Source organism: Bemisia tabaci, chromosome 9 (assembly GCF_918797505.1).
Source record: "Bemisia tabaci chromosome 9, PGI_BMITA_v3".
Lineage (NCBI taxonomy): Eukaryota > Metazoa > Arthropoda > Insecta > Hemiptera > Aleyrodidae > Bemisia > Bemisia tabaci.
Window position 1 is genome coordinate 34,845,760 of NC_092801.1, and position 14,171 is coordinate 34,859,930.

Below are 14,171 nucleotides of genomic sequence, written 5' to 3' on the forward strand. Positions count from 1 at the left end.
GCAAAACTTGGGTAATTAGTCTGAACGTAATAAATCATACCTTCGCCATGATATAATTGATAAGTCGATAAGCCTAAAACTGCGGACGTTTCTTAAGCAGATTGTGAAGTTAGGAAGGAACAGGCTATTCTATATGTGGACCGCATCAAGCAGAAAGAAACCAAGCCACATCAGATAATGCAAAATTTAATTGGCACTTAATTTTTTACATGAAAACGGTTGTGTGGATTTTTGCGCAAATTTCGGTGATTTTTCTTCATAGTACATACAAGGCAAATTCCTTAAAATTTTATTGGAAATCGCACAAAAGTTCTCAAAGTGTGAAAAATTAAATCGCCCAATTAAAAATGGCAATAGTAGATGTGGCTTGGTTCTTTTCTGCTAAACGCAGTCCATGTCTGATATGCTTACCTACTACGATTTTTGAGTCTTTTTTCCACAGCAAAACCCCGATTTTTCTCCAGCAAAAGTTTCCGTCAAACTCATTAAATCTTGCAATGGTTTCATTCGAAATCTGATAGGGCTGAAATCATTTGGACGGCGGAAACAAACGCGGATCAGGTGCACAAAAAGCTGCCTACGCTTTTAAGCGATTTTGCTCGAAATCTGATCCTTCCGACTCACATCGCGGTGAGAGGGTTTTCTGACAAATAAGCAAGCCGAGAGATTTCATTGCAGACAGACCGGAATTCAGAGCATCCGACACGGCTTCGTATAAAAAACGAAAATATATTTGTGAAGCTTTCCAACCGAACAGCATTAGACCCATGACAATGTTGCGTCGCCATAGCAATAAGTTTAAGCTAATTGTTTTCCATTAAACTCTTCTTGCAATTGTGACTCAAAAAGTTAGTTAGTTAGTTTTAGTTAACGACGATCAGCATCTAGGCTAGCTCATACGCGGAACCTTTGTTTTATACGAGCAAAAATACGACCGCGTGCTAAGGGAAGACGCCTTATGATCCTTTAGGTGTTACCAATTTTTCTCAGAAAAATCATGAATTTTCGGGAAAATTGGTAGACATTTTTCTCAAAATTGTTCGGAGAATTTTTTTCGTAGTTTGATCTACACATCTCCTGCTTTTATACCGCCAAGGACTGTATTCCCGCCAAATCTCCAATTCGGATTTTCGACCAGCAATAGAACTCATCAAAAATCGCTCCAAGTATAGACATTTTACTTCCGTGCGCTATACGGTACCGCGTCTCGTGGACGGTCGCATATAAGGCCTTATAAGTAACAATGGTGGATGTGAAAAATTACCTTTTCGAAGCACGCTTAAAAAACTGTTTTGTTCACACAAAAATTTAATATGTTTGGCTCTGGCATAATGTACAGATCTCGAAGATCACATCTCAAGTATTTTCACAAAATTTTCTCGATGCCAAAATAGTTTTTTGAATGTGTTTCGAAAAGGTAATATTTCACATCCGCCATTGTTACATATAAGTCCTCATATATAAAAGGATCAATCTAAACAAATGTGTACAATTCGACATCATGAGTACCGCAGGAAGACGAATAAATTAGATCTATTATAAAAAAGTGGGGTCGACCTTGCACTAATAAAATAACAAAACCATCAAACTGATTTGTTGTACTGCTTCTTACTTGTCAATCGTTCGGACAAGTCTATTAATTTGTTCGGCGGAAGAGCGATATGGTAGACGGACGACATTCGAAGAACAGTTCAAACGAGCTTTCAACTTTAATCAAAGAAAGGATTGGAGGCTTGTGGTTTTTGAGTCAGTCAGTTTTTCGCACAGTCAGACCGCGTTAAGCAGAAAGGAACCAAGTTATACATTAGCTTTAGCCAAATTTAATCGGCCAATTTAATTCTTCACATGAAAAAGGGTTGTGCGGAATCTTGTGCAAATTACAGTGAATTTTCAGCATGCGTCAAAGCAAGTTCCTTGAGTTTTCAAAGGAATCCGTACAGACATTCTCTTAAAGAATTAAATTAAACTGTTAAGTTTAGCAATAGCTGATGTGATGTAGCTTGGTTCCTATCTGCTCGACACGGTCCCATTAATACGGAAGGAGGAACATTTTAGACTTCTCAATGATGATCTTCGAGCAAATTCATTTTTCTTTCCAGTTTTAGCCGGGTATTTGAAAATAAGTACAATTTTGAGGAGTATATTTCCCTTAGGCCTTGTCCCCACGGGACGTTTTCATGGGATTTGTCCCAAGTTCGAATCGCAGGAATGAAACTTTTGGGATTTTTCCAAGTTACCGTCTCCAAGGGACGAGGCTCATACGGTCCTGCGACTAGTTTGCGAGGGAAGATAAATTAGATAAAGTCGAGCATTTAACCGGGATTAAAATAATAATTGCACTAAATTGATAATTAGACACACTATTTTAACTAAACAAACCTGAACAATGGAGTATTCAACAAAATATCGCACAATTCGTTCACACTTCGTCTTCCTCTCTCAGTGGGTCCTCGGAGTAAAAGGACCATACTTGGTGCTGCGAAAAATATTGATTAACTCAATATTTTTCCCAACTTCGTAAAAGGGATTTTTCCCTGGGACAAATCTCGTGAAAAGGCCCGTGGAGACAAGGCCTTAGTGATCACAACACCTCATCCTCCTGAATAACTCAAGTGACATTTCGTTTCCCCGGTGCCGACATGAATTAATCATTTACAGTCAGATACTCAAATGTAGGTACGTGAGGAAAAGGGTATAGTAATATTGGTATTCTGTCGTGCTGAGGAAAAGCGCCGTATGAGCCTTCAGACGTTGCCAAACTTTCTTCGAAATATCATGCATTTTCGGTAAAATGTGTCAATAATTTTCTTCTGATTTTTCAGAGAATTTTGTTCGCAATTGCACCTAAAGCGTCTGAAAATTTCGAGGTAAAATATGAATGAATTTCATAGCACATGAATATATAAGTAGGGGAGATTTGACATATCTCGAATGTTAATATGGCGTTTTTCCTTAGCACGGCGGTATTGCACTTTAATTATTTATTCGACAACAAAGAGAGAAGCTGAGAATGGCATTATGTTGGCGGCAAAAGTGTGAGTACAAAGACTTAAAACGAACTGATTTGCGACAACAGGCGACGCTTAAAAATGTAAAGACGGCGAGGGAGGGGGGCGTTTATATCTCAGCTTTGTGTGGATTTGGAATTTGCGGAATTTAATCTTAAAATAACGTTTTAATATTTTTCACTACTTGATAAATAGAAGTATCCGTGGTATGGAAAAAGTGAGATGGAGGAATGGAGGATCATTTTATGTTAAAGGTCCTGAACTCGAGTTAAAAAACAGCATTTTTCACTTGAGCGTCTTGTAAGACTATTTATTTTTGTGCGCTGTATTACTCTCGGTATCGTAAATGTTGCCGTAGCTTATTGAGAACAGTCTTACTTCTTCAGAGTCATTTTCCTCAGGAACTTTTCCCATAGTTTTTCCGTTCTCCCTTGACCCTTGTAATCCTGAACAGTGGCGTTGCGATATATCGATTGATCTGCTATTAAAACCCATGGAAAAAGACCGATAAACAGCGTGTTTGCAACGAACACCTTAACAACCGATTCTTTATCATAGCAGAAAATGAGGAAATATCAACGATCGATCATTCACGCATCACCACTGATCCTGAACACTTTGAGGTAAGTTCTATGATCCCTATACTGCCGTGCTGAGGAAGAACGCCGTAAGAACATTCGAGAGTTGCCAAATTTCCCTCGATAAAACATGTATTATCGACGACATTTATACATATTTTTCCTTGAAATTTTTGGATATTTTAGATGAAATTGCGTACAAAATTGTCTGAAAATTTTGGAAAATAATATTCGCAATTTTCCCAGTAAATTCGATATTTATCGGGGGAACTTGGCAACGTCTGAAGGCTCATACGGCGTTCTTCCTTAGGACGGCAGTATAATTCTATGATATGAAATATGCCGAGCAAATGGCGCTATGTTCTCAATCGGCGGAGCAGTACTATGACGGAACATTACCGAACATGGTTTGTTTAAATTTTTCATTTTCAAATGCCCTGACTTTTCCTGACATTTGAACCAAACTTCGACGTTACTTTTATAGGTGTTCTTTAGATATGCCGACAGTGACTCGACTCCGCAGGAAATATCTGTCGCAGGCAAAGAGTCAAATCAGGAATTTTATCGCATGCCTAGGCAAATAGTCAAATATTATTACTTGGATTACAGTTCTGATTATTTTCCTAACTTTGTACAAAATAGTTCATTGCTCATGTAAGAAAGAGATATCCATAAAAATTTACGGCATATAATATAGTATTTAAAAGGGTATTTAGCTCTTGAAACATTAATTTTGAAATTTTCAGCATGTCATAAAACACAAATTTTTAAGAACTTTAGCATTTCAATTCATGAGAAGCATTTAAAAAGGAAAGAATAAGGAGAGTTCGTAGATTTGATGAGTTATTTTTTCTAAAATATTGAAAACTCGAGAGCTTTCCGGCATTAATTTACGAAACCTCTTAAAAAATATGGCACCGCAAGGCACTTGATAAAATGCCTGATTCGACTAAGTGCGCCGACGGTAAGCAGGAACCAACGCTATTCGCGAAATGCTCCAACTTTTCCCACAAACTTTCCAATTTTTCCTGACTCTCCGTGACTTTCCCGGCTCTCCAGATCGCCGGAAAACCTGCGATGGAAAGGTGCGTTTTTACGACCACTTCACATCCCTGATACTTAACGATTGACGGTCAGAGCCAAAATATTTTTATCGTCGCACAGTGGACCGAGTCAATAGGAGAAGTCTGACAATATCTGGAGACTTAGAAAGTTTATATTTTCAAAAATTTGAAACAAACAAGTTTAAGAGTGGTTCCAAATGATTTTTTTCGGACGATTTTTCAACAGAGACACCCTTAGAAATTTTTGTGACGAAATAAACATGAACATTTGAAATTTTAGTCAAAAATTTCATGTCCGACCTCTCCTTTTAGTTCGTTCCACTGTCCAGGTGTCTATTAAAACAGGCTGGCCAAAAATCAGTACTTTTCCAGTACTTTTTTAGTACATTCCCGAGCAATTCAGTACCTCCTCAACAGAAAAATTCAGTACTTTTTCAATGCCTTCAACTGACGAAATTCGATAAATGTCAAAAATTTGAATTTCCCGCTCAAATTACGACAAAATGAAAAAATTCCGGACTTTCTTGCACAATTTCCGCACTTTTTCAGTACTTTCGGACCGCTCTTAAAAAATCAGTACTATTTTCGGACTTTTCAGACTTGTAGACATGCTGACTGTGCGTCAGTTCACTGCGAGTTTTTATCCTCCAGGAAAGCAATCCAACCCTCAGGGCAGTCTTATTACGAAGGGAACATAAAGATGCTCATAAAAAAATTGGTTACTGTTCCCATCTGAGGGTGCTGTGCCCTAAGCGATCCTCTTCTCTTCCTACGATATCAACGGTTCCTGGACCCTCTTCCCTCTCAGATCAGAAAGCCTTTAAAAAAGTAAAAAAAAAGAAGAAAAAAAAAGAAAAGAAAAAAACGCAGTCGCATGACAGAGATCGAAAAGAGGAGGGGATAAAGAGGGAGAACTCACCTATCATTGGGAGGATTAATTTCTAAATCGGCCTGATCCATGGTGACGCTTTTGAAGTTGAGCTCATCGTTGGGCAGGTTCTTTTCTTCCCAGGCCGGGGTCAGCTTCACCGGCTCGGCCACCAGCGTCGGCTTCCCCGTCTCGGGGCCCGCTCCTGAAATCAAAATAAAATTCCGGATTTATAGACAGCGTCACAATAGTAACTACATCAATCAAAATAACATTACACATTATATGAATCGTGACAACATAATGTAAGTTGTCAGTGGGGTGCACTGAAAAAAAAAAGTTACGGGCTGTATAGACATTACATACCGTCCGTTTCGGGCTCGGAGGCCGAGAGTTCCGGGCGCTGTAGCCGAAGCTTCGATTCCTCCGGGCGCTGCGTCCGGAACTTTCGGCCTCTGAGCCCTGAACGCGGACGGTATGTCTATGTAGTCTAAGTACGGCTACCACGGCCGGGGTTTTTTTGCAGTGTATAGGAATCGTACTACGAAGCTTTTTTGGGGAACTGAATAGAGAAACACTATCCCACTGAAAAATGTCGGCTGAATTCATATTTTTTCACTTTCAAGATTTTTTTCCTGCAGTTGGGCACTTTCCGAAAGCAAGCGATTCGCCGCGGCTGAGCAAAATTTTTGCGAAGTCGTTAAAATTCTTCAATATCCGTTGGGCTCCAAAACAAATACTGGCGCCTACAGTAGAGTACAGACTAAACAAAATACTTGGTGTTTACTTTATTGAGACCGCCCGGTGGGAAAAATCGCGGAGAAAATCCTTCGCACTAAATTTTCGTGGCCCTTTTCTTCCATACTTTAGCGCGGAAAGGTGCGATGATCATTCAACAAAGCGTATTTTATGTTACTTTCCCTCTCACTCTATTTCCTTCACGGCGAAAATCAACATCGAAAAGAAAACGTGCGAGGTGCATTTTTGGGCGACTGGTGATTTTTGGTTCTGCGCACATTTTCAACCGGAAACAGCGAAACAATTGGTCCGCGTTAGCAGAAAGGAACCAAGACACATCACCTATCACCAAATTTAACTGGGCAGTATTTTTACAAGAGAACGTTTGTGCAGATTCTTTTGACAATTTTCGGGATTTTACTTCGTACTATGCAGAAAATTCACTGATATGTACACAAAAATTCGCAAGCCGGTTTAGTGTAAAAAATTTACTTTGGCAATAGCTGATGAGGCTTGGTTCCTTTCTGCTTGACGCAGTCCAAATGCACCGAGTTCAATCGAAATGCACAGAGTCGAATTTCCGAAAAAAATTATCACAGACTAATTTGAATTCGGAAAGTTACTGGGAAAAAAACACATTGGATCTAGAGTCCACACTCAAAAACATCGACAAGAAAAAGTACTCTTGATTCAATCAGAATCTAGCTTAAATCAAGAACCAAGCCTCTTAATTTAAGCGGATTTAGTTTTGATTCGAGCAAAAATCCGATTGAATCAAGAGTATTTTTTCTTGTTAATGTTTTCAAGAGTCTGGACTCTAGATCCAATGTGTGTTTTTTTTCCAGTGAATTTTCTCCTGCCAAAAATTCTAAGACGGAAAAAAATATTGTGAGCTGGAAATAGTTGGTCGACTTCGTCGTTTACACTGAACTTTATGGACGCCGGAATACACTTTGAACAACCTTTTTTTCTCAATTCAAATTTGATGCTTACTGATTAAACCGGATCAAAAATAAGTCGTTTCAAACAATCGGATGCTTGATATGGGCACTCGGAGGCGCTCGTAATACCCGTTTATTTTCGCAATCTGGCACCTAAGCGCGATCTCAACCGTGTCCTGCCATGACCGACGCAGTGCGCAATCCGTGCTATGTTGCGGAGGGTCCAGCACACACCAAACACGTGTGCCAAATTTCCTTTCAGAATCCTGATTCAGTAGCATTTCTCAGGTGAGAAATAATTTAAAAACATATTTCTGTAACAGGCGACACTGCTTAAACTTGAAATGTGTCAATCGCGCAGTACAGGGATTGGGAATCATTTCTTCAGGGACCGATGCGAAATTCAAATTGACCCGAGGCTTGCTAAAAAGACTCGGCCCGCAAGTTGTATATGGCCGGTAGGAGGTAGGTGCTTTAGATATACCTCTAAAAATATATCGTAAAAAGAATCAGACATCAAATTGAAAAAAAAGAGAAAAAAAATCGAGTGTTCACGCAGTCGAAAATAGGAGAGACAAATCCGCGTCTCGTTTTTTAACTTTTCTCCCGAATCTGAGCGAGACCTCATTGGCAGTATAAAGCGAAGCATTGCAAGTTCACGCCTAGCGCCATCGCGCCTTCAATTTTGCAGACGCAACATGGACATCCATCAAGTACGAATAGTTGTATCTCTGCGCCGTCATCAACGCGCATCTTTTATCGAAGGGTCTACATCTGCGTTTGTTCGTTTCAGTTTGTCATATTTGTAGTGGCGCTTTAAGGGCTATACGTGAGCATCTCAGGCAAGGATCGGAGAGACGTAATCGAGTCTCTCTCTCCAATTTTCTCCTGAATCTGAGTGACACCTCATTGGCAGCGTAGAGCGGAGCATTACTAGTTCACGCCTCGCGCCATCGCACCTTCAATTTTGCAGACGCAACATGGACATCCATCAAGTACGAATAGTTGTATCTCTGCGCCGTCATCAACGCGCATCTTTTATCGAAGGGTCTACTTCTGCGTGTGTTAGTTTCCGTTTGTCATATTTGTAGTGGCGCTTTAAGGGCTGTACGTGAGCATCTCAGGCAAAGATCGGAGAGACGTAATCGGGTCTCTCTTTCCAAATTTTCTTCCGAATCTGAGTGACACCATTGACAGCGTAGAGCGGAGCGTTGAGAGTTCACGCCTAGCGCCATCACGCCTTCAAGTTTGGAGACGCAACACGGACATCCATCAAGCACGAATAGTTGTATCTCTGCGCCGTTATCAGCGCACACCTTTTCGCCGTTCCCTTGTTCTATTTCCAAGTATTTTTTCCCGTTTGTCTCCTTTGAAGTTGTGCTTCAAGAGATACATGAGCAACACACCCAAAGATAAGAGAGACATAATCGAGCCTCGTTTTATCGAGAGTCCACGCCTCGCATCATCGCGCCTTCAATTTTAAGGATGCAACATAGACATCTATCAAGCACGAATAGTTGTATCCCTGCGCCGTCATCAATGCGCATTGAACTGTCACTTAAGTATTTTGAAAGACAAAATTTAAGGTGAAATTTGCTCGTGATATGCCATGATGTGTCCAAATCAAAATAATTTTTGACAAAAAAAAAAATTGAAGGTCTTTCAAGCGCCCTATAGAGCGCACATCTTGGTACTTTGGCGAGAGTTGTGTTGTAACAGTAAATTTACTTTTTTGACGACCACCTCTAGAAATCCGGCAAATAGACCCGGCCATCTCTCCTCGGGGAGTTACTTGTGACCATAGATTGCGACGTTGCAAACCTCAACTTAAACATTTTCAAAAATGGTTTTTTTTCAAAAAGTTGAAAATAACCGTGAATTTTCTTCACCCATTCAACAATACGTATGCAACATTTCTAGATGCTATCTCGGTCAGTTCTTCATTTGAAAAACACAATGAAAATATCACAGATTTTGAAACTCTGCAAGAATGATAAGCACTAATCCATCCACCAAGATAATCAATCCAAATTTCGGGCCAAACTTGGCAACGCATTCGCGAAAGCGCGCGATTCTTGGCGGCACGCCCGCCCACGCTCGCACCAGCATAGGAATTCGACGACAACGATCTTCCTTCTCAAAAGGGGCGGGGGGGGGGGGGGGGCTGGAAGACCGCGATAGCAAAAGGGACAAGAGGGGAAGGGAAGTCGAGAGGACATGTTGAAGTCCAGGAAACGTGGTTGGTATTCCTGTTGCGGACGGGCGATGGCGAGTGTAAGGCGGGTGGGGTGCCATCCGGGCGCGATTCGAGGCCTTGAACCCTTGTCCACTCAAAAGGGAGATTACCGCGAGACGCTCGTAATGTGATTTTTGCGTGAGGGTTCAGTTCTGCCGTGCTAAGGAAGAACGCTGTATCAACATTCGAGAGTTGCCAAATTTCCTTCGATAAAATGTTTATTTTTGAAGGAAAGTTATGAAATTTTTCCGTGAAATTTTCAGGAACTTTAGGTGAAACCGCTAACAAAATAATCTGAAAAATTGGAAGAAAAATATTCAAAAGTTTGCCAGGAAATTTTTGTTTTATCGAAGGGAATTTGGCAACGCCTGAAGGCTCATACAGCGTTCTTCCTCACCACGGCAGAGTTGGAGATCCGAGCAAGTCGTCTGGGAACTTCTGCGATGGGTTCGAGCGAAATAATTTCCTGATTTTTATGGATGTTTCCCCTGAAATTCGCCTGTTTGATGTTGAGTCGCGGTAAAATTTGCATGTGTATTGAAAATCGCGGCACTATGTGAATAAAGGACATACAAACAGTCAAAGCTTTGAAAATACTGAGCAAGAGGGGTTTTTAAACATGGAGGGAAAATTTGAAAATGGGAAGATTGAGAACTTTCTACACCCCTAACTATATGAAAAGTACTGTAGTTCAATTTTTTCAAAAAGCTACAAATATCATATTATTTTGGGAAATGTGCTCAGAGCATCAAAAATTAACAGAATTGACTAGAAAAAGTACACATTTTTCCGAATGTTCAATGAAATTTCGAAACTTGTATACTTATTATCGAAACATACGCATCAAGATTAGAAAATTTCAATACTGCCGTTGAAAAAAAAAGGAAACAAGCGTTGCTTTCCTTCTTTTTTGAGGGGTGTTCTAACTTCACGATCACGCGGTAGGTCGATAGGTATTGGGTGTTCGAATTCCAAAACTCTGCAATTGCTGCACCCTTAGGGCTCACGTCAAAATTCATTCAAATTTGATGATGGGTGCAGAGAGTTTCAGAAACATCGAATGTTTTTGCCTCACAGCCACATTTTTCTTATTAGCTTCAAACTGATTTGACCAAAGCGTTGTTACCCTCATGAAAGAACTCAACTGCATTTTAATGTTGACAATCCTTCCTCGCAACTTTCATCTTCACCAAGAGAATCCTAGGCACTTCTAACTGAAACTTTCATTGTTTTTTCTTCAGGTTTCACGCAAAAATCAGACAAATTTTGGAAAAATATTGTACAGGTACGTTTTTGACAAAAATTGGATTGTTTGAGTCACTTTAACGATCTTGGAATGAAGTATAGTCCCTCCGCTTGAAAAACGACGAAATCTTTGACTTCACGGCAAAAATTCTGATTTAACGGTAACATGTGCGACGTGCTATATTTTCTTAACAGGGTTGCCAAAAAATTTAGAAAATGAAATTTCCTGACGTTTCCCTGATTCCCCGGTCACATTCAGTAAAATTTCCTGACAAGAAATAATTTGTAAACATTTTCACGCAAAATCTGTTGTTTGAAACCCCAAACTCAATCTAGGTGGCAAATATGGGTGACTTAACAATTTTTCCATGACGATAGTGTCATTTTCCCTGACATCTCCAGGTTTTCCCTGTACTAGAAAAAAAAAAAACACATTGGATCTACAGTCCAGACTTCTAAAAACATCGACAAGAAAAAGTACTCTTGATTCAATCAGAATCTAGCTGAAATCAAGAACCAAGCCTCTCAATTTGAGCGGATTTCCTTTTGATTTAAGCTTAAATCTGTTTGAATCAAGAGTATTTTTTCTTGTCGATGTTTTTAAGAGTCTGGAATCTAGAATCTAGAGTCTAGATCCAATGTGTTTTTTTTCCAGTGTGACTTTTAAGAATTTCCTGACATTTTCCGGTTTTCCCGATATTCCCTGACTGTTGCAACCCTGACTTAAAGTCTTAAGCAAAGAAAAAATAATCATTTTTGAAGGCAGCCTAACGAACCGAGACTTGCCTTGGGATTACGGAGGGTTGCATTTTAAGCAACCCTTCAAAGTTCTCATGTCCTGCTTATCTTCCTCCCCTCGACGTCCAATGACGTCATGCGCCGTTGAACAAAACAACACGGGCGGCCGATCAGCAGTCAACAATCCCACCGTCACAATATGTACTCGCGAGAACTTTGCGTCGGCCCTTATCTGTTTGTTCTGACTTTCGGGGCCGGATCGATGTGGAACTTTAGGGCTGTCAAAGTTGCGAGCTTCACCGCGACGAAGACGCGACAGTCGCGCCGACGGCAACGGCGCACAGTGGATCGAGTCAATGGAGATGCTGCATGTGTGAGGAATTTGCGATTTGACTGTTAATTCTTGTGTAAAAGTTCGCGAGAAACACGATGGTCCCACTGGTTTTCTCTTAAATTAACTCTCAGGCTCAAGAAAAGCTCTGAAGTCGAGGCATTTTCCATTAAAACACACGTATTTCAGCAGATTAGATCATTTTATCATATCTTCTCCAATAATTGTTCAATTCATGAACCAAAGGTATCCTCGTGTTCAGTTCACTCAGTAGTTTCCACTTAAACACGAAACTCATCAAATTTCAGACACCTGCAAATTCTCTATTGGATCTAAATTATCCGAAAATGGAGATGTTGCATGTGTGAGGAATTTTCGATTTGACTGTTGATTCTTGTGTAAAAGTTCGCGAGAAACACGATGGTGCCACTGGTTTTCTCTGAAATTAACTCTCGAGCTCAGAAAAGCTCTCAAGTTGAGGCCAAAATGGAGAGGATATCCCGCGCTATCCTGAGAGTCCACCTCTACATCAGACAAACTCTCCATGCAAAGATAGGGAGCAAATACATTGACAGGGCTGCCACTTTATTTGGGGACTCCAAAACTGAAAACACGGCAACCCTGCTAATGTATGTGCTCCCTATCTTTGCATGGAGAGTTTGTCTTGATGTAGAGGTGGACTCTCAAGATAGCGTGGGATATCCCCTCCATTTTGGCCTCAATTTAAGAGCTTTTTTTTGAGCTTGGGAGTTGATTTCAGAGAAAACCAGTGGCACCATCGTGTTTATCGCGAACTTTTACAAAAGAAACAACAGTCAAATCGCTAATTCCTCACACATGCAACATCTCCATTGGGGAGGTCGAACATGACGTTTTTGACTGAAATTAAAAGTTTTGATGATTATTTCGTCAAGTTTTAGATTTTAAGGGGTGCCTCTGGAAGAAAATTTCACGAGGAAACCGATGAAACCACTTTGAGAACCTCAAAATTGAGTAGAAACGGAGTAATAAGCGATCGAAGTTTCCGAATTTGATCCGACCTCTCCCATTATTGACTCGATCCACTGTGCGACGGCGACGGCGGTTTTCCCGCGGTTTCCGCCTTCGCGTCAGCGCGACTGACGTCTGAAATTCATTTTAGCGAAACCGAGCCTCAGGTTGCGCTTTCGGAACGGAGGGGGTTTCGAAGCCCGGGGGGGGGGGGGGGGGGGGAGGGTTCGCTTCTCTGATCCGCGGATGAAAAATGGACCGTTCAGACACGGGAATAATTAAGGTGATGTGAATCTAAACTGGGCTGAAACCATGGTAGAATTTTTGCAGTGTCTTAATCCCTTAAATTTTTCACATTTGGACTACATTTTGCAATTCGGAACTATAAATTCTAGCGCGGTTTAAAAACAACGTATATGCCATTGGTTTCCCTATGCACATGCATAAGTGTTTTTCCAGAAGAGCCAGAATTTATAGTTCCAAATTGCAAAATGCAGTCCATTTATATACCCCTCATATTTTTCTAATTTTCACTGATTTTTGGAGGCGAATCTATGATGAAGCTGGTTATTTTAGGCTGGTTACTCGAAAATAGCGTTCATTCCGTTAGGAAACGAGAAATCAGCTAAATGTGTGACGTAAATTTGAGAAAGACGTAACTGATTCCGGCAGGAAAGAATGGTCGAGAGGATTTCAGTTAGAGCAGAGAAAACGAGGTTTTTAAAGTTTCTTCCTTGAGTAATGAAAATGTGTAAGTGTGAAAATTTTTAAATTTTAACTTTAAACAATAATTTTTGTAAAAAAAAAGTATTAGAATTTGAGTATGAAAAATAAATGTTAGGTCTATACTTGAAATTAGGTGTTGGTCAAACCTAAAATCACTCAAAGCTCCATTATTTTGATAATATTTACGACTTGGTTCATTTCAACTAAAATCACTTTGAGGGATATTCCGTCTTCACAAGCATTGTAATCTTGACAGTCCATTCACGTCCGATTCTTCCCTTCGGACAATCGAATATTCCGACCGACCTCACAGAAAATTCCAGAGGTGGTTTCTGCAAGCTCTAAAATTTTCATCTATTTCTGATCGTTCGTTCTAGTGATCTATGCCGGATCGATTTTCATAATTTTTACAGCTTTCGGCAGGTCTTTAATAGGTAGAATGTTGCCATGAATCCGATTTTTCTCAGTATAGCCATCCTTTTTTCAATGAGTATGAGCCATAGGACAATACCGACACGGTATGTCGTCGTGAAGGGAGGTTATGACCTTGTGCATTCCTAAAGATCTGAGAACACCCTGTAACAAGTTCAATGAACGATTCATGCGGGTAGTAATGTCGTGCTAAGAAAAAACGCTGTATGAACATTCGAAGGTTGTCAAATCTCTCTTGTCAATCTACATTGATTTTGAAAATGTATCATGAATAAA

The 14,171-nt window shown here is 40.3% G+C and overlaps 1 protein-coding gene across 2 annotated transcripts in view; it reads right to left on the reverse strand.

Moving 5' to 3' along the window:
* The window catches only part of Ent2 (Equilibrative nucleoside transporter 2), a 99,887-nt gene that overhangs the window by 18,937 nt on the left and 66,779 nt on the right, over window positions 1-14,171 (reverse strand). For both annotated transcript variants that reach the window (XM_019050039.2, XM_019050040.2), the window contains one exon: window positions 5,570-5,723. In XM_019050039.2, coding sequence (XP_018905584.1) covers window positions 5,570-5,723 — 154 coding nt within the window. The remainder of the gene's footprint in view (window positions 1-5,569; window positions 5,724-14,171) is intronic.